Source organism: Trachemys scripta, chromosome 9 (assembly GCF_013100865.1).
Source record: "Trachemys scripta elegans isolate TJP31775 chromosome 9, CAS_Tse_1.0, whole genome shotgun sequence".
Classification (NCBI taxonomy): Eukaryota; Metazoa; Chordata; order Testudines; family Emydidae; genus Trachemys; species Trachemys scripta.
Window position 1 is genome coordinate 76,123,325 of NC_048306.1, and position 20,967 is coordinate 76,144,291.

The following is a 20,967-nucleotide window of genomic DNA, read 5'->3' on the forward strand; positions in this document are numbered from 1 at the left end:
TTAGCTCAAGGATAGTCTTCTCTCTTTGCAGTTAATCTTTCACATTTCATTTTTAAAGTTCAGCGTAGGGATGTGTTTATGCTATATTTAGGGGCAGATATTCGGACACTGGCGGTCATTTTTTATAGGTGCAAATAACTGCAGACATAATTTTATGCCTGCAAATATTTGCTCTCACTGAAATGGAGACCTGGTTAAGGCAGAGCCAAGAATTTCTCTATTAACATTTCCATGGGGCTGTATTCAACAAACATAGTATGGATTGTCTGTGCTGCAGGGATGGAGAAGGACAAGAGTTCTAGTCTACGAGCTCTAGAGAAGGAAAGTGAAACTTTTACCCCCCAAAAAACAAAACAAACTTAACAGCCTTAACAAAAAAACTTCTGGTTTGAGGTTTTGACTGCTGAATTATGACAAGAGAGAATGACATCCATGTAAGAAATAAAGTTTGACAATTTTGAAATGATTCTTCTCCCCTGACAGTTGACTAACACAAGACTACTCAAAAATGATAGGTAGTGTTGTAGCTGTGTTGGTCCCAAGGAATTTTTTTTTTTTCTTTTTTTTTTTTTTAAGTACATCAGAAGCAGGAAGCCTGCCAAACAGGCAATGGGGCCACTACACAACAAAAGTGTTAAAGGAGAACTCAAGGAAGACAAGGCCATTGCAGAGAAGCTAAATGAATATTTTGCATCAATATTCACTACAGAGGATGTAGGGGAGATACAGATGCTTCTCGACTTACGCAAGCATTCCGTCCGGAACGCCTTGTGTAAGTCAAATTTTGCATATGTCAGGGACATATACCCAACAATTACGCAAAAAAAAAAACAAAAAAAACCGCTTACGGAACTTCTTCCATAAGTGCAGGTTTGCGTAACCCAGGGAGCGTCTGTACCCACATCAGAGCTATTCTTTTGGGGCAACGTATCTGAAGAACTGTCCCAAACTGATGTGTTAATAGAAGAGGTTTTAGAACAAGTTAATAAACTAAACAGTATTAATTCACAAGGACCAGATAGTATTCACCCAAGAGTTCTGAATATGAATCAAATATGAATTGCAGAACTACTAACAGTGGTATGCAACCTATCACAGAAATCAGCCCCTGTACCAGATGACTGGAAGGTAGCTAATGTAATGCTGATTTTTAAAAAGGGCTACAGGCCAGTGAGCATATTTTCAATACTGGGCACTTTGGTGGAAACTATAGTAATGAACAGAATTAAACAGAGACACAGATAAATACAATTTGCTGGAGAAGGGAAATCATGCCTCACCAATCTATCAGAATTCTTTAAGGGAGTTAACAGCCATGTAGATAAGTTGACACACTGTACTTGAATTTTCAGAAAGCCTTTGACAAGGATCCTAATCAAAAGTTTTTAAGGAAACAAAAGTAGCCATGAAGGGAAGGTCCTCTCATAGATCAGTAATTGATTGAAAGATAGGAAAAAACTTGGCCATATATACCTAGCCTTTCACAATGGAGAGGTAAACAGCAGGATCCTCCAAGGATACAGAGACTGGATGGAACCTGTGCTGTTCAACATAGTCATTGATGATTTAGAAAAGGGGGTGAAGTGGCAAAGTTTACAGACTGTACAAAATTAAGTCCAAAGCAGACAGCTAGGAGTTACAGAAGGGTCTCACAAAACAGGGTAACTGATCAACAAAATGGCAGATGAAATTCAATGTTGATAAATGCAAAAGAATCCACATTGGAAAAAATAATCCCAATTATACATATTCAATGATGGGTTCTAAATCACCTATTACCACCCAAGAAAGAGATCTTGGAGTCACCATGGCTAGCTTTCTGAAAACTTCAGCTCAATGCACAGCCGTGGTCAAAAAGGCTAACAGTATGTTAGGAACTATTAGGAAAGGGATAGAAAATAAGACAGAAAATATTATAAATGCCACTATATAAATCCATGGCGTGCTCACATCTTGAATACTGTGTCCAATTCTGGTTGCCCCATCTCAAAAAGGATATAGTGGAATGGAAAACATTCACAGAAGGGCAACAAATATATATGATCAACTGTACAGAATGGCTTCCACACAAGGACAGACTAAGAAGATTAGGGGTATTCAGTTTAGAAAAGAGACAACTAAAGGGCAATATGATAGAGGTCTATAAAAATCAAGAATGGCGTGGAAAGAGTGACTAGAGAAGTGCTATTTATGCTTTCACACAATATAAAAACTAGAGGTTATGAAATTAATAGACAGCAGGTTTAATACAAATAAGAGGAAGTCCTTTTTCCACACAATGCATAACTAACCTGTGAAACTCATTACCATGGGGAGAGAGAGAGCTCAGTGGTTTGAGCATTGGCCTCCTAAACCTAGGGTTGTGAGTTCAATCCTTAAGGGAGCCACTAAGGGATCTGGGGCAAAATCAGTACTTGGTCCTGCTAGTGAAGGGAGGGGGCTGGACTCAATGACCTTTCTGTTGTGATAGCCAAAAGTATAACAGAATTCAAAAAGGAAAAGGTCCTATCAATGGCTATTAGCCACAATGGTCAAGGACGCAACCCCATGCTCAGGGCAACCCTAAACCTCTATCAGAAGCCCAGAGTGGATCACTCCATAATGCCCTGTTCTGTACACTCCCCCTGAAGCTCTGGTAAAAGTCACTGTTGGAGACAGGTTACTGGGCACAATGGATCATGGTCTGAGCTAGTATGGCTACTCCCATGTGAGAGAGACAGGGTAGGTGAGGTAATATCTTTTATTGGACCAGCTTCTAATGGTGGAAGAGATAAGCTTTCAAACTACACAGAGCTCTTCCTCAGGTCTGGAGAAAGTAACCAAAGTGTCTGAGCTAAATACAAGGTGGGGCAGATTGTTAAGCATAAGAGTTTCAACGCATGCTGCAGGAGATCACTCAAAATGAAGTGGGCAATTAAGGATTAGCAGGCAGGAGGGTGGTGTGACAATTTGCTGTAAAAAGCCATACAAATCAGTGCTGCTTTTTTTTAGTGTCCAGAAGAGTTATGAATTTAAGTTCCCAGACTTGTCTTTAGATGGCGTTATGCAGGTTTCCTTTAGATGGCGTTATGCAGGACTGGGACCGAGAGGTCAGATATGGAGTGACTGCTTTATGACAAGTGTTCATCCACGGGTGATATGGGGTTTTTGTCTTTTATCATTTTTCTGTGTGAGTTCATTTGACAAATCACATCATGGAACAGACCACCCAACTATCCCAGAACTTTCTGCAGCACAGAAAACAACAAACCCACAGACAGCACACCTTTAGTTGTTACCTACCATCCCCATACTGGAAACCAAACAGGGTATCATTAAACAGTTACAACCCATACTTGATGGGGACCACACAATTAAATAAATCTTTACTAAACACCCTCTTCTGGCCTTCAACCACCACCCAACCTCAGCAAGCTCATCATCAAGCAGGCTCCCCAGAGGCCAGCATGAACTCAAAGCAGCATGAGACCAGGCCAAAACAGATGTAAAACATGCAGACGTATCTCCACAGCTAAAATGATCAATACCCCCAACAAACGCAGCTTTCAGGATGAATGGGTCTTACAAATGCCTAACGCAACATGTAGTGCACCAAATGCCCCAACCACTGAGGACAATCAATTTGCTCTTGAATGAACACACACCGAAAAATTTAAAAAACAAAAACATCATATCACTCCTGGGTGAACACTTTTCACAATCACCTCAAATCTGACCTCTCAGTCCCCTTTCTCAAAGGGGACCTGCATAATACCTTCAAAAAATGAGCCTGAGAACTTAAATTCATAAGTCAGCTCAACATTAAAAATCATGCACTTAACAGAGACTTATCTGTCACACCTTGTATTTAGCTCAGATCCACTGGTTGCCTTCAAGACCTGAGGAAGATCTCTGTAGCTTGAGAGCTGTCCCTCCACCAACAGAAATTGGTCCAATAAAAGAAAAAAAATTACCTAACCTACCTTTGCACTCTCAGTTTTCGCTATCTCATGCTATCATTCCCTAACCTTCCACTCAGTTTACTATGGGGATAGACAATAGCTTCACCAACGTCAACATAGTGTAGGTAGCCTCAGAGTGAACTATTATAAAATGATTACCACTGACCTCTGGTGACAAATCTAGAGTACACATTTCCTCTGCTCAATGCATAGGTATACAGCTTGAACAGATGACAGCTGGCATACAAAGGGGTTGGTGGGTCTACATGCTGTAGGGGAAATTACAAGACTGCTGGGGCTTCCAAATGATCTTTTTTACTCACTTGCACAAATTACAAACAGAACTGCTAAAAAGGATCAGTTTTCATTAGGGTCTCCCATATGATGCTAGCGACTTCTTCAGTCACTGAATAATTTTTTAAAAATTCCAGTTATTTAAGTGCTGTTAAACAGTACAACAGAAAGTCGCAGTCGAATAGTAAAGAGAGGTGTTTTTGTCCTCACTGGGAAAAAACACACACCTTACTTTTTAGATTCACTATTAATTGGTCATCTTCAAAACACAAAATAATTTTGATTTCTTTTAAATGCAGATGGAGAACATGCTAGCCAAAGGCTTGAACAAAGTATGCATACAACACTATACATGATGCTATCATATTCATTTCAAAGACTAAAAAGGAGTGACCTGGTATAGCACAGCAGGAATCTCAAAAAATTAATCCCATTTTATCATGAGATTAAAAAAAAGTGAACAATGACTGGTAAAATCTGCACCAGAAACAGTTGTGAGGCTCTTATTAAAGCTTATGGGACATGCGGGTGCAACTCCAAAGGCAAAATTTGGGCCTTAGGCTATTACAGTAGGCTTAGCATCCATCATATACTCTTTAGCCTTACAGCTGCTCTCTATTTATTAATAGGATTATGATTTGTCATCTGGAATGCAACGTTACCGCCGCTCTGGTTGAAACTGACTGACGTCAACAGCGTTACACCAGGGATGACTATGGCCCACTGCCTCAACAAATTCTATGTAGTTTATCAACACAATGGGCAGATAAGCTTCTGGCTGTCCAGATTCAATCCATGTTGCTTTGGGATTGGTCACTACGATTAAATGCAATAACAAAATAGCTAACCTGTTCACTTTGGATGACTTCACAAATGCATGGTTTACAAAACACATGTGCGCAGTGTGTTATCACAGGAAGGTTCAGAGAATCCAAGCAAATTGCACATTCTTCATCTGAGCCAGAACTGAGAACCAACTTCATTTTATTTACTAACTTCTCACGTAATTCTTCAGGAGTACTATCACCTAATACATACAGAAAACAGTTTTGTTAAAAACCAAAAAAAGATTTTACACATGGGGCCAGATCAGCAGCATAATTCCATTAAATCCAACAGAACCATGTTGATTTACACCAGTAAGGATCTGGCCTACAATTTATAAACACACTTAAATATGGCAGAATCATCAAGAATAATTCTGTATTACTATCTAAAAACATTTTTAAGAATATTCAATTTGAGTCACTCAGACTAAAAACTCAAGAAACCCTAACTGACTATGGGCACACTGATCAGTACAGGGTGCAACGTGCTCAGTGACTGAGGGGAAAAGAGCATTGTTTACGCAACAGCAGTTTTACACAGTGCTTCTATTATGGAGATATTGGTAGCTACTCTATAGTTGAGATTGCACTGTGATTTCTGCTTAAAAGGAGGAACAAATCTATCTGTTTCACACTAATTGAATGTAGTGTTCAAATTTAGCACAGTAAAACTCTACATGGAAAATTTATGTCCTATGAATTATTTTTTTTTTTAGGGATAATGTTTAGCAATATTTTAAATTGCTTTCTTTTAAGTTTTGCCCCATTTTTTCAAATTTCTTTGTTTCCAGAAGCTCAAAACTTCATACTGATCCTGATGACACATCAGACATATGATCATTTTGAAATTTTAGAACTGGGCATCAGAAGTTATAACTTATATTCAGGATATCTTAACTGGACTGTGCTAAATGCAGTCAATGGACCTACTCAGATCCAGCAGCTACTTTCCATTTTCTGAAGTTACAGGGACATCTGCCTCTGCAGTGGAGCTGCACACTCTTGGATCCCGAAAACTGTGCCTTCAACTCTCACCCTTCCCCCCACTCTGTCCTATCCCCTATAATGGCAAAGGATCATGGGGAAAAGAAAAACCCACAGCTTGCAACTCCACTGCAGAAGCAGTTTCTTCTTCTGATAAAGCTACAGGGCTGTCCCCCCACACCTCACTCATCCTCTTGTCCTCAGAAGGGGAGAAGTGGGCCCAAGACATTAATAAACTTTCTATGGCTCAGCAGAGCACAGCGGTCCTCTGATAAACGTCCTGCAGTTCAACAGTCAAGAGCTTGACTGAGGTCTGTAACAGCAGAGCTATCAGATTCAGGGAGGAGAGTATCATCTCCTCCCTGTTTTTAGCCTCCATGACCTCCTATACTGCTCTGCTTCCCCCACATGTACTTGCTGACGTATTCAGCTTTTAAATGTGTACTAGTGTTGATAGATCTAAACATTAAAAGTTGAATATAATAGGAAAGAAGGACAACATGGTGGGAGCATGGGGAGCAAGGCTACCCGGGGGCAATTTAGGCTGTGAAGGGCACTGGGGAGAAGTAGGCCAGGACAGGGAGCAAGGCATAGGGGCAGGGGAAGGAAAGGAGGTCATGGGAAACATCAGGGCTTTGCAAAGGGCTTACAGGGGATAATATGTATTAATACCAAATAGCTAATCACGTGTATTAAAAGAAGACTGTCAATGCTGATACATACTCATTAAACCCTGGTAATTTCCACCACCATAAAAACCAAAACATGTACCTTAAAGTTCAGTTTGCTAGACTGTACATCCAAATTCATTAAAAAAAGGCAAAAAACATGCAGTTAAGCCATTCAACACCCTCCTCCTATCTACATGCCGCTCCTTATTCCTCCATTCATAATATACATAGGTCCATTTTCATCCTTAAAATATATGTTGATTGAACTTAATCCACAAATATAAAATTCACTAGTGCATGCACATGCAGACTTTACATAGCAATTACAAAACTGATATCAAATTTAGAATGACAGATCACCCAGTCACAAATTTTCATAAGCATTATAGAAAAACAAACAAACAAACAATCTCACAGCCACCATTTACAGAGACAGCATACCTCATTTATTTACACACTAATACAAAATCGTGTATGGAACTACAGTACAATTTATAAAAGCCACCCTAACCCTATATTAATGATTAAAATCATCAACATTTGAACACTAAGAATGGTTGTTCAGGAAAAAGATAGTGTAAGGGAGATATTTAAGGATGACAATGGGAACCAATGAGTAAACTGTAGATGGGTTGCTGAATGACTCAGCTAGATATTTCGTTCTTTTTTTAGGGCTTGCCTTTGGTGGGATGTGAAGAGTAGCATATATAACTATAAGTTAGGGGGAGCAGGTAAGTGGGGGAGATGTTTTAAAGAACAATCAAAAATTCCAAATATTGTAGGTAGAACACATTAATATACCCAATTAAAGGCTAATTGTTTTTGTCCATAATACAGCAGGTAAAAAAAAATCTACCAATAACATTTCTATTCTTGGGACTCGAACTAAAATTCTGTTACAGTTTTTAGAACGATATACAGAAAGTACATCTACTCACCTATTTGACAACTGGAAGACGATGTATTTGTGCAAAGATGAGGATGGCAACACAGCTGCCTCAATCTGAGCAAGACACCAAGGACATCTGCATAATGTGCTAGAACAGTTCCTTCATTAAAATACCTGAAGAACAATTTTAACATTATAGTGTGAAAAACATTATACCCTAAATACATGGTCTCAATGGGTCAAGTTCAGCAACATAAATCGTGTCCTATTCTTACAGTCACCTTTTACCTGTTTTTCATGCAAAACATGCCCTTTCATTTTTTTTGTGTTTTTTATTTTTTTAAATGTGTACACACCCAAATGGCAAAACTGGAGCACTACCACTTACCTAAACAGTGGTAGCCCTGAATATTAGTGTTACCCCTGAATCTGACCCAGACTTTAATGAAATTGCAGCCGATTACACTCTACACTTTAACTCACAGAAACCAGGGACTTCTGAATGTCTGAACATTCTCAACTATTAAAACTTCTTGTGGTGTAGATTTTCGAAGAGGTACATGGACTTTTAGTCACCTATTTTACATTGGCCCTGGTTCTCCACTCACCCATACTAGTGTAACTTCACTGAAGTAAGTGGGCCACCAACTAAAATAAATCATGTGGCTGAAACCTTGCGCAATGCTTTGAAAAAATTACTGCTCTGTGTAAGGTGTGTGCGCCACAGTTTCTTTGTCCTGTTTTGTTAAAGCTGTGAAATGCAAAAGCAAAACTGAAAATCTTTCCAGGTTATCTAAACTTACTAAACTATATATATGTGCTTACCATACAGGTCAAAGTAGGAAGTTCCATATACCATCATATATCAGTAACTAGTTCCTAAGACTCATTTAAGTTCTACTTGTTTCTGGAGAACATTACATATATTCTCATATACTATTTCAGGAAACAAGTTTTTCAAGTGCTAAAGAATTATTTTTAAGACCACTGTTAGTGTATTTTGTATTCTTTTTGCTTCTCTCAAAGCCAGTTAGGCTCATTTATGGCATATGCTAAACCATTCTTCATTTTCTTCCTCATACTAACAATTGAACAGATGCTACAGTCATTTGCAATTATTAATTCAGGGCATACTAAGAGTGAAAAGTGTGGGGGGTGGGGTGGAGGGGGAGATGAGAGAGAGAGAGAGTTTGGCATATTTTAGATACATTCTGCTATTACAGCTAATATGCTTGAAATATCTGGACCGGTAGTTTTCAGAAGTCAGACTACAAAGAAAACTGACAACTCTAACAGTAACTGCACAGTCTATCTTTTTATCTACCTGCTAATAGCAGCTTTGCCTTCGTTCTTCACAGACTGATAGATTTTTCTCTCTTCCTCTGTAAGCGTAACATGCTGAATAAATACCTTACGTTCTGGTAACTCCAAAACAGGCTTTCCTTTAATTTTGCTTGTTTTCGTTCTCCTAAGAGTGATGTTTTTAATTAGGGACTGTAAACGCCTAGAAAGACACATGAACCAGTCTTTAGTACACTAACACAAATTACTCACAATTTTTTTTATTCAGTTTACTGTCTGATTCTTTTGCATAAAATCTAAGCTTGATAGTATGCTATACCGCACTAAAATTAAGTTATATACTACGTATTGTATTTTACCACCGAAGTATAAATAAATCTCATGAACCAAAAATGTACATTATGTTTAAACAAAGTAATGTGTAAGTTTGTCATGATGCACTGGCAACCAAAGATCAGATTTATTATCCACAAACATTTTACAAGCTCTTCATACCTCAGTCCCCCTTGCTCTCCCAGCATGACAGGGCGCTGGATTGTTCTGTGCCACCACTCTCTATCAGTAAAAGGTTTCAGTTTTAAAAAGGAGAGAAGAGACCACAAATCCTTTAAGGAATTCTGGATAGGAGTGCCTAAAAAAAGAAAAAGAATCTAGAAAACCTTAAGAACCAAAAATATAAATTTGATTAAAAGTAGTCCACCCTCCACAAATACACAGAGCAAAGCTTTAAAACCCAGAGCACAATTTTTTTTTTTTCAGATTGTTTCATATAGTGGATCTGTGACTCAAAGTATTAGTTTTCACAAACAAAGCACCATTACGCTAGCATACACTTTTTCAGGGGAGTCTTTCTGCAGCTATTTTAACAGCATATTTTAAAATGTATTAGTTTTCCCATATAGTTCCACTTTAAAGAAACAGGCAGGATTGAGGAAGAGAGAGAGAATTGGCTGACAAAGATTCTAACCCATATAATAATGGGACAACATATTAAAATCCATCAGATAGCACACCCCAGGTAAAGGGAAGAGCTGTCAAAAAAAGAAAAAAGTGTTAGGACTTTAAATGATCTTAAAGAAATAATCTATTTTAAATGAATTTTTAAATACACCCCAACAGCTGATAATAAAATGACTCGTTTTCTGCACAAAGTGGCAGTCTCAGCATCTACCACAGAAAACCCCTGAAGTAGCCATACACTTGGCTGAAGTTATGTCTGCAATTTAGAAGAAACTGGTGGTTTGGAAGAGTTGGGGGGATTCCAGCCTGCTCACAGCAGTTTTGACACAAAAGGGCTTTGTTAAGATCGACAGGCATAAAATGTTACTCTGTATTTGTTCATTTTTCATAGATCATCATCATCTTGTCAGACCTCTCATCTTTTAGTCTAGGTGCAAAGGTCATTACAAATCCTTTAGTCTTTTTAAAAAAATAGTTTTCAGAACCAAAGCTTCAGTGCTTCTCCCCTCCTTTTAAAACAAGCAGCTGAGTACTAATAGGAATTCAAAAACAAAATAAAACAAAACCACACACAGTAGTTTGTTAAGTAAAGACAAGCAAGTATAGTGAAAGTTTTCAGTTTCAAGGGTTATTCTTAAAACAAGCAATTTTTAAATACTGAAGACTTCACACTACTTGCATGCAGATCTGAAAGGATATAGCCAAAGTCTTCTCCACCAACAATATTTTCTGTCAGATGCAAAGATAGCTTCAGCCCAAACTGAGCACATAGTACAGTAACTCCTCACTTAAAGTCATCCTGGTTAACGTTGTTTTGTTGTTACGTTGCTGATCAATTAGGGAACATGCTTGTTTAAAGTTGTGCAATGCTCCCTGCTCCCCTAAGTTCCCTGTGCAGCAGCTGCCCAGCAGGCTATCAATTGCTGGCAGTTCAGCTGTCCCTCCCCTCACTGTCATGTGCTGCTCCTGCCCTCTGCCTTGGAGCTGCTCCCCGAGACTCCTGCTTGCTGTGTGGGGGAGAGAAAAAGGGGGGGCTAATGTCAGGGTGTCCCCCTGCATCCCACTTACCCCATCTTCCATAGAGCAGGGGACACACATGACAGGGTCTCAGCAAGCTGGTCTAATTAACAAGGCAGTGTATTTAAGAGTAGGGTCAGCATACTTAAAGGGGAAATGCACATCTCTCTCTCTCACACACAGAGTGTGTCTCTCTGTCTGGGATGCAGTCTCCCCCTCCCTCCATTCCAGCTGCCTTGTAGAGTATTAGAGTTAACCCTTGAGGGCTCAGCCAATTGCTAATTCATCATTTAGCAGTAAGGCATTTTCTGGGAAATATGCAAGCCTCTGACTCCTCCACCTCAACCAAGGTAGGTAGGTAGGTGTGTGATACAGTCTTTTGTCTGATGAAAAAAAATTCCCTGAACCTAACCCCCTCATTTACATTAATTCTTATAGGGAAATTGGATTCGCTTAAAGTCGCATTTTTCAGGAACATAACTACAACGTTAAGTGAGGAGTTACTGTACCAGAAAACAAAAAAACCCTCTATTTAAAAAAAAGGGCACATATAACTTCTTAAGAACGACTGACAACGGAATAAAATGATTGAGTCTTTTTCTAAGAGGAATACTTCAAAAATACTCTGAAATGCTAGACTGTTGTGAGAAATCTAAAGTTTGCAGACACTAGAGAAACTTGGCCACTGATCTTATGATTTGATACTATGAATGACAAAGAATAATTTTTGGGCCTAGGAAAGAGAATGAGAAAGACTATATAGGCTGGTGCTTAGAGTACTCACCCAGGATGTGGGAGACCCACGTTCAAGTTCCTGCTCCCATGACTTTTTAATTTATAAAAGGTGGAACAGGAGAGACCCATACCAGAATCTCTCATAGTCCAGTGTTAGGGCACACTCCTGTAATGTGGGAAACAAGTTCAAATCCCTTCTCCACATCAGGCAGAGAAGATCTCCCACAACACAAGAGAACACCCTAGCCACTGAGGTAAAGGTTTGAGAGGTTTTCTTCCTTCCCTCGCAGCTGTTTTGTGAAACTAGACATCCAAATGCCCAAAATTAAAACCAAAAATCATTTTGACTCAATTTTTTTTGACTTTTTGATTCACTAATTCAACCCAAACAAAATTTTGTTCGGTTTTTCAGAATTGACAACAAACGGGAAAAAAATCCATTATTCACCCAGCTCTATCCATAATACATGCCTTTTGGGCATTATTCCTTAGACAGCACGTTTGCAAGTTGTTGGAGATGGTTTGCAGTTCACTTAGGCCCCAGATCAGGAAAGCATCTCTACTCAGGCCAACACTTAGGCAGATGATTAAGTGCCATTGATTTAAGCCAAGCACGTGCTTATGTGTTGTCCTGAACAAGGATTTTTCCTGAATCAAGGACTAAGTGAACAAAAAAATCTGGGTTTCAAAGAAATCAAACATGCTGGTTTGTGAGTCAGTCCCTTCCTTCTTTGCTGATCATGTAAAATGAAGCTGAGATAATAGCATTATTTTAAATAGTTTAATTTGGTAGCATTCTCATCAACTTTTATAAAGATGATAGCTACAGCAGTTTTCTATGGACTTCTAATTTGCTACTGAGGACTTATGAAAAACTCTGACATTACTTTTTCAAAACCATTTTGAGATCTTCTTTCTGAACTAAGATTAATTTAAGAGCATTCTAAAATAAGTGTGAATTTAGAGCCCAGCAGCCAAAATAAATGTTAGGTTTTCTGGATAAAGCCAAAATGAAAACATTTCTTTAAAAAATACTGTGACGGGTTGGATCACAGAAACCCCCTTGGGAGCTGCCACCCGATGTGCAAAGACTACCCCTGCTCCTGTTTTCCCTGTCAGCTCAGGACTCCAGCACCCTGTCTTGCTGAGCCAGACACTCCCGTCTGGCTCCAGACACAGACCCAAGGTCTGATTCAATTGTCCCAAAGCTGCAAGTTTACCTGAAAACAGCTCACAGTAGTGCGCTTGTCTTTAGCACTCAGATGCCCAACTCCCAATGGGGTCTAAACCCAGATAAATCCGTTTTACCCTGCATAAAGCTTATGCAGGGCAAACTCATAAATTGTTCGCCCTCTATAACACTGATAGAGAGATATGCACAGTTGTTTGCTCCCCCAGGTATTAATACATACTCTGAGTGAATTACTAAATAGAAAGTGATTTTATTAAATACAGACAGTAGGATTTAAGTGGTTCAAAGTAGTAACAGACAGAACAAAGTAAGTCACCAAGCAAAATAAAATAAAATGCGCAAATCTATGCCTAATCAAACTGAATACAGATAATCTCACCCTCAGAGATGCTTCAGTAAGTTTTTCTCAGACTGGACACCTTCCAGGCCTGGGCACAATTCTTTCCCCTGGTGCAGCTCTTGTTGCAGCTCAGGTGATAGCTAGGGGATTCTTCATGATGGCTTCTCCCCTTCTCTGTTCTCTTCCCCCCTTTATATATCTTTTGCATAAGGCGGGAACTCTTTGTCTCTCTGGGTTTCCACCCCCCCTCACTGGAAAAGCACCAGGTTAAAGATGGATTCCAGTTCAGGTGACATGATCACATGTCACTGCAAGACTTCATTACTCACTTGCCAGCACACACATATACAGGAAGACTCACAGGTATATACAGCCATCTGCAGACAATGGGAGTCATCAAGATTCCAAACCATCATTAATGGTCCACACTTTACACAATTACAATAGGCCCTCAGAGTTACATTTTATATTCTAGTTTTAGATACAAGAGTGGTTCATTTATACAAATCAGATGATCATACTCAGTAGATTATAAGCTTTGTAATGATACCTTACAAGAGACCTTTTGCATGAAGCATATCCCAGTTACGTTACAGTCACTTATTACCGTATTTTCTCTAAAACTATCTCAGTTATATTATATTGACTTATTATCAAGTTTTTATAAAACCATATAGACTGCACAACGTCACAATGTAGTGTCACTGTAGTACAAAAATAAAGGTTAACACTGCAATTATTGTAGTGTAAAATATTTTACCTGTCAGTATCCATCTTCTCTGTGCCTCCAAATTTAATGCAGCTTTAGTTTGCTGAGCATTTGGGTTTCGAATTGTGTGCCCCTCATCCAACACCACTCTCAGCCACTTTAATCTGTGTAACAGGCTATCGCCTCTGCTCTGAAATACAATTTTATTTTTGATCCTGTAACTCAAATCAAAATAGACCTTTTTGCAACTATGATAAATCAAGTCATAGACCTAACACATATAGCACAAGTGAGGTAGATTCATTAAGACAGATTTCTAATAGTAGAAAGTATATTCATTTTTATCTTGCTTACTCAAAAAACAGTAAAACGAGGAATGTGAGGAACCCACTCTTTTGGATTTAAAGAATCCCTGGAAATGTAAATCAAGTGCCTAGGACTAAGAGGATGCAAAAGGGTGACCAGAGCAGAAAGCAGAGGAGTGGGAAGGGGGCTACATGATGCTAAATTAAATAGGAGGGGCCATTTCAAACAACTGATACCCAGATATTTTAAAAGGACTGAGATTTGTATGAAAACAAACCTAGCCAAATGCATGGATTCACATATAACAGATATCTTATTCAGGAAATTAATACATCCCTCAATAAAACAATCAGTTTTTACATACTTTCATAGACTATGCATAGGGTCCTACTAAATTCACAGCCATGAAAAACACATCACGGACCGTGAAATCTGGTCTTTTGTGTGCTTTTACCCTATACTGTATAGATTTCATGGCGGTCCTGCCTTCAAAGCTGGGATCCCAGCCAGCAGCCACCGCTCTTCACCTGCCCATCTCTGAAGGCAGCGGTGGGGCCAGCAGCAGTGCAGAAATAAGGGTAGCAGTACCACAACCCCCCCACACACACACAATAACCCTGTGACCCCTCCACAACTCCTTTTTGGGTAAGGACCCCCTACAATTACAACAAAGTGAAATTTCAGACTTAAAAATAGCTGAAACCATGAAATTCATTATTTTTGAAATCCTATGACCATGAAATTGACCAAAATGGACTGTGAATTTGGTAGGGCCCTAACTATGCAATTCAAAAAGCTTGACTGAAGTGCCTTGGCTGTGTAAAATTAAGCAGCAGACAGAGTTGGAACCTTTAGATCCACTGCAGAGAGCTCTCCAAATTGAGCTAACAGAGTAACTAATAGCAGTAGTATGTGGTCATCCTTAGGCCTGGTCTACACTAATCCCCCAATTCGAACTAAGGTACGCAACTTCAGCTACGTGAATAACGTAGCTGAAGTCGACGTACATTAGTTCAAACTTACCGCGATCCAGATGCGGCAGGCAGGCTCCGCGTACTCCTCGCGGCGAGCAGGATTACTGGAGTCGACGGGGAGCACTTCTGGGTTCGATTTATCGCGTCCAGACAAGACGCGATAAATCGAACCCAGAAGTTCGATTCCAGCCGCCAAACCAGCACGCAAGTATAGACAAGCCCTTAGTGTGGATCACCACTAGAAGGGGCTGGGACATTTTGCCAGAGGGTTTCACAGATTTTTTGCTGACATCAGAGCAAAGGTGAGACTCAAGAACCTTGGGTTCCATTCCAAGCTCCTGAGGGGAGTACGCTATATAGTGAGAACAAACACTTTTGCCTAATCCTCTCCCTCCCCCCACCGCTGCCCTTCAACCTCAACCTCTTCTGCCCTGTCCCTGTCCAGTCTCTTTTCCATCATGGCTCCTTGCCTCAGTCCCATTCTCTTGGTCTACCCAATCCCAGTCCCCTTGCCCAGAAAATCCTTGCCTCACCCCTCAGGGCTCCCCATCGGTTATTCTCCTCCCCCACTTTCATTTCCCCTGCCCAACCCTAGTTCCCACCCATCCCCTAGCTTCCTGTCCCCAATCTCCTTGCTCACACAGTCCTCTGTCTCTTTGCTATCCCAGCCTCCATCTTCCTCTCCACCCACATTTCCCATCCTGACTGGCCTCCAGGGCTCCTCATTCAGTTTTAGTGTCCCCCATACCCCCAGCTCTTTGTCCCAGGTCTCTTTTCCCAACCAGTTCTTGTTCTACCTTTGCACCCTAGTTCCTTGTCAGATCAATCCTCCCTCTCATCTTAGAACCAATGTGGGAAGGAGATAAGACCTAGTCTCTCCCTCAAACTCTTCATCCAATCTCAGTCTCTACCCATACCTCTATCTGCTGCCTCTCAGCCCATCTGCCCCCCCCACTCCTAATCTCCTTGCACACCTAGTCCCAAATTACCAATTGCCCACCCTGCCCCAAGTCCCAGTTTTCGCCTTTCCTCCAGTTGCCTGTCCTAACCTGCTCTCCGCTCAAGTCTCTTTCCCCCCCCCCCGCAGCTGAATCAGGCAGCTTCCTCCTCCATGCTGCCAGGGGACTGAGGGGGTCACTGACAGCACTAAAGATACACACTCCCTGCTCTCAGTTCAGGTGCCCAGATCTAGCACAGCCCACTGCTACCCAGAACTGAAATTGTAAGGAAAACCCTGCTCAGCCCCAGACTAGATCAAACCTAATGCAGTCAGAATCTGTGGGGAATTTAACTGCTAAAAATAATACAATAGATACATTCAAAGAACGCCTCCCACTCTTCATAAATGGCCATTTTAAGTTTGTTTGGTTTTATATCATGATATAAAAAGTTGCTATAAAGACATTTAGTATTTTACTTACTCCATAATCGCTGGCTAAAATGTTGTAGGTTGTTAGTACTATGTCTTGTTTTGAAAGAAATGATGGGTCTTTGCTGCGATCAGGACCATAATAAACATATATATTCAAGTGAACATCTGGCCTGATATGTTGTTCAAACTGGTCCTGAAAGAAAAGTCATTAGAGAAACTGCGATGAATCAAATGTTGCCACATAACTATATTCCTTAAGGATGGCTTACAAAAACAACTGTAGATTCTGTTCTGACTCTGTGGCATACTGCAACTACCAATGGTGGAACATAGGACATATAACAAAAGTCAACTGTTTTGGGATAAGAGAGGCAGAGGGAACTGCAGTAGCCAACTTAATTACAGCAAAAACAGAACCAAAAACAAAGCAAAGCTTCATAGTGAGTCACAAGGAATTGTACTGCAATGGAGTTGAGGGGAAGGACGGAGGGAGGAGATATTTTTTACACATGTAAAATAAAGCTACAATGGCATTTCTGAATAAATAAGAAAAAATAAATGAAAGAATGACAGGTTAAAAATTATTAGTATGTCTCGTGATACTAACAACATTTTATTTAAAATGAAAGATTTTCAAAATCTACTTTTCATCATTAGTGTTTAAATTTTTGCCCCTCTTTTAAATAAAATAGTTGTTCTTCACTTGTCCCTTTCTTTTTTGTTTCTAAAGTGTTTCGCCTTTGTCGCTCTCCAGCACTAGCACCATGTTGCAGAATTAGAGCTGCTGACAAAAAGAAGGGGTAAAGTCTAAAGATACTTTTTATTGAAATCAGTTTATCACAGTTCTAGGACGCAAATATAATATATGGAGGGAGTACTTTAATCTCCCTCACTCTGAGTTCTCCACACAAAGCTTCATTTGTTGAGTTTTCTGCAAGTTTCTCCATTACTGAGTAAGTATTAGGCAGCATTATTTCTGGTAATTTTATTACAGTAACTTCACGAATCACCAGAATCTAGAGAAGGAATTATAGCTAGAGCGAGGCAAGATTTTTCAGATGAATAGTTTGCAGTTTCAGTTGATTCAAAACTATTTGTGAATTTGTCTCAATTTCAAACAATGACATGAAAACTGTAGTTTCAAATGCCAAGTCCACCGTCCAATTTTGTAGTTTTACAAAAAAAATTTAAACAGACCAACAACAAAAAATTGAAAAAACAAGAGTATTTTCTCTCATCTCTTTTCAGTTTTAATTATCTTTGGATTTTACAACACAATGGCATAAAGCTTCGACAAAGACATGTGATTTTTAAACTGAGTGTTCCTTTAACATGTTTACAAACAATGAACTTCTCTCCTGCAATAAAAAAGGAGGGTGGAACTGTGAACCTGTGTGGAACCCATTTGCTCAATAATGACTCTCCTCACAGGGTGACCAGTATTTGTAGCTCTTTAATGGACATGATATCAGTGAATAAAAGCCACTTAGTCTCATGTTCTAGTATCAAAAATTACTAGGGCTGTCAAGCGATTAAAAAAATTAATTGTGATTAATCACTGTTAAACAATAATAGAATACCATTTATATAAATATTTTTGGATGTTTTCCACATTTTCAATATATTTATTTCAATTATAACACAGAATACAAAGTTTACAGTAACACTTTATATTTAATTATAAATATTTGCACTGTAAAAATAAAATAGTATTTTTCAATTGACTTAATACAAGTACTGTAGTGCAATCTCTTTATCATGAAAGTTGAACTTACAAATGTAGAATTATGTACAAAAAATAACTGCATTCAAAAATAAAACAATGTCAAACTTTAGAGCCTACAGGTCCACACAGGCCTACTTCTTGTTCAGCCAATCGCTCAGACAAACAAGTTTGTTTACATTTGCAGGAGATGTTTAGCATATCTGGCACGTAAATACCTTGCAATGCCGGCTACAAAAGTGCCATGCAAACGTCAGTTCTCACTTTCAGGTGACATCGTAAATAAGAAGTGAGCAGCATATCTCCCGTAAATATAAACAAATTTGTTTCTTGTAGCGACTGGCTGCACAAAAAGTAGGACTGAGTGGACCTGCAGGCGCTAAAGTTTTGCACTGCCTTTTTTTTGTTACATAACTGCACTCAAAAACAACAAAACTACATTTGTAAGTTGCGCTTTCATGATAAAAAGACTGCACTATGGTATTTATATGAGGTGAATTGAAAAATACTATTCCTTTTATCATTTTTACAGTGCAAATATTTGTAATAAAAACATTATAAAGCGAGCACTGTGCACGTTGCATTCTGTGTTGTAACTGAAATAAATATATTTGAAAATGTAGAAAAAATCCAAAATATTTAATAAATTTAAATTGGTATTCTTGTTTTACAGTGTGATTAAAACGGCGATTAATTGCAATTAATTTTTTTGAGTTAATCAAGTGAGTTAACCGCAATAAATCAACAATGTTAAAAGTTACCTATTTTTTGAATAACTGCTTTATTTCAAAATTAGGAGAAGCAGTAATTTTTAGTCAAATGACATGTTACTGGAGCAATGTTATTTGTACTGTCATAATTAAGAGTCACAAAATATTCAAGAATTAACATGATAATGTAAAACCTACAATCCAGTTGCTTAGGACAGAGAGCGGACATATGATCAGTGTTGTTCTGGGACCCTCTTCAGAATCATTTTTCTTAACAGACTGTACACTTGCAGTATCTGAGAAAATAGAAGTGACACTCAGCAGGATAATCATTTACCTTAATCCTTTATTTTGAAAGATTATAACAAACACAATGCTAAAAAAAAAAAAAAAAAAAATTGGGTAGTTCCCTGCAGTCCTTTTGGAGGTCCCCATCAAAATAATGTAAGCTTCACAGGATAAGAACCATCTGTATAGTATTTCAGTTTGAAAAGAAATAAAAATTCATAAGACTTGTGTTTATTTCTGCATTACCTTTTTTCTTTGCTTTCTTTTTTAATGGAGCAGATGGAGATGCAAGAGCAGACGCAAAGCCTGTGTCTTCTTGGATAATGCAAGAAGCTGCTGCCAAAAGACGACATCCAAATGCAAGACATTTTAAAAATGTGTGCATGGGTAGGTATATTTTTGTTACATTTATGTCACACTAAGTGAAACCTGTTAACCAAACAAACTGATTTTCTCACTGTTTTACAAGTAGCTATTAACATGGACGGTTTCAGAGTAGCAGCCGTGTTAGTCTGTATCCGTAAAAAGAACAAGAGTACTTGTGGCACCTTAGGATGCATCCGAAGAAGTGGGCTGTAGTCCACGAAAGCTTATGCTCTAATAAATTTGTTAGTCTCTAAGGTGCCACAAGTACTCCTGTTCTATTAACATGGAGTAACTCTCAAAGGGACAGAATCTATCGGCCACTAGGACAAACGATTTAGCACAAGTTTCACTCCAGGAGTACACACATACATAAAGTACTTTAGACTTGTTTACACAAACACTTAGCCCACATCAAGCTGGGGTGTAAACCTACCCTCCACTAGCCTGCCATGCACTAAGTGCCCAAGTGGACTCTGCTGCTGAGCAGAAAAATTCCCTAGTGTGCTGGGATTTACTCTGGTTTCAAAGCAGCATAGATCAAAGCGCACTAGGGAACTTTTAGTGCACGCCAGCTGTGTCCTCACAGACACGTAGTGCAGGCAAGGAAGCATGGGGTAGATTTACATCCCAGGTTGCTGCAAAGTGTTTATGTAAACAAGCCCTCAATGCAGAATACCTATAGTCTTTCAGATTTTCTTCCATGCGAGGTATTTAGTTTGACAAATAACGTATGTTCTTACACTTTTAGATTAGCATCTAAGCATTTTATCTTGTAATATAGCTTTGCCTTTCAAATGCGCTTTTTCCATCTCTGTGCCTACATACTACCCATGCTTGTCAGAATCTAAAGCATCTCATGTTTCCTCATTAAACCTTCCACTATCCCATCCCTTTTACCACTGAGGAAAGGATTCTCTTCAAAGCCTGTCACATCATTACTTAACAGCTTTTCTGGCTGAAGAAGTAAGAAACATAAGCCCAGGGAAGGAGTGCATCAACACTAGGCTAGTTCAATAGCCCTTTCTTAAATAAGAGTTCAAGGTTCTACTTCTAATAGATAAATTTACTCTTATAAATGGTTAAACCGAGTTACATGCTTACAGCATTAAACACACGTCTGCAGGAGTTTAACTGAAACATTTGTAATATAGATTTTCTTGATAAGAAGTTGGTCTGAAGTATCTTCTAGTGTACAATTTCTGCTTAAATTTCTGGTATGAAAACATACTTATACTCCAAAGAAACATACTTTTACTTCTCTTTCTGGTTGCTGGGAGATCTTTTTCACATTTGGCTGAAAAGAAAAACAATTGATTATTAAAAACTGAATGAAATTAAATTCTATTTTAACCCAATTATTTAAATAC

The 20,967-nt window shown here is 38.9% G+C and overlaps 1 protein-coding gene across 3 annotated transcripts in view; it reads right to left on the reverse strand.

Annotated features, from left to right (window-relative positions):
* Positions 1-20,967, reverse strand: part of HLTF (helicase like transcription factor) — a 50,235-nt gene that overhangs the window by 11,491 nt on the left and 17,777 nt on the right. Inside the window, exons 12-20 of one of the 3 annotated variants that reach the window (XM_034781126.1) lie at positions 20,850-20,894; positions 19,481-19,567; positions 19,145-19,242; positions 16,563-16,706; positions 13,913-14,051; positions 9,404-9,539; positions 8,931-9,110; positions 7,656-7,780; positions 5,084-5,262 (exon numbers count right to left, since the gene is read on the reverse strand). In XM_034781126.1, the coding sequence (XP_034637017.1) occupies positions 5,084-5,262; positions 7,656-7,780; positions 8,931-9,110; positions 9,404-9,539; positions 13,913-14,051; positions 16,563-16,706; positions 19,145-19,242; positions 19,481-19,567; positions 20,850-20,894 (1,133 nt within the window). Of the gene's footprint in view, positions 1-5,083; positions 5,263-7,655; positions 7,781-8,930; positions 9,111-9,403; positions 9,540-13,912; positions 14,052-16,562; positions 16,707-19,144; positions 19,243-19,480; positions 19,571-20,849; positions 20,895-20,967 lie in introns of all 3 variants that reach the window. The other 2 variants (XM_034781125.1, XM_034781127.1) reach the window with 2 other exon arrangements.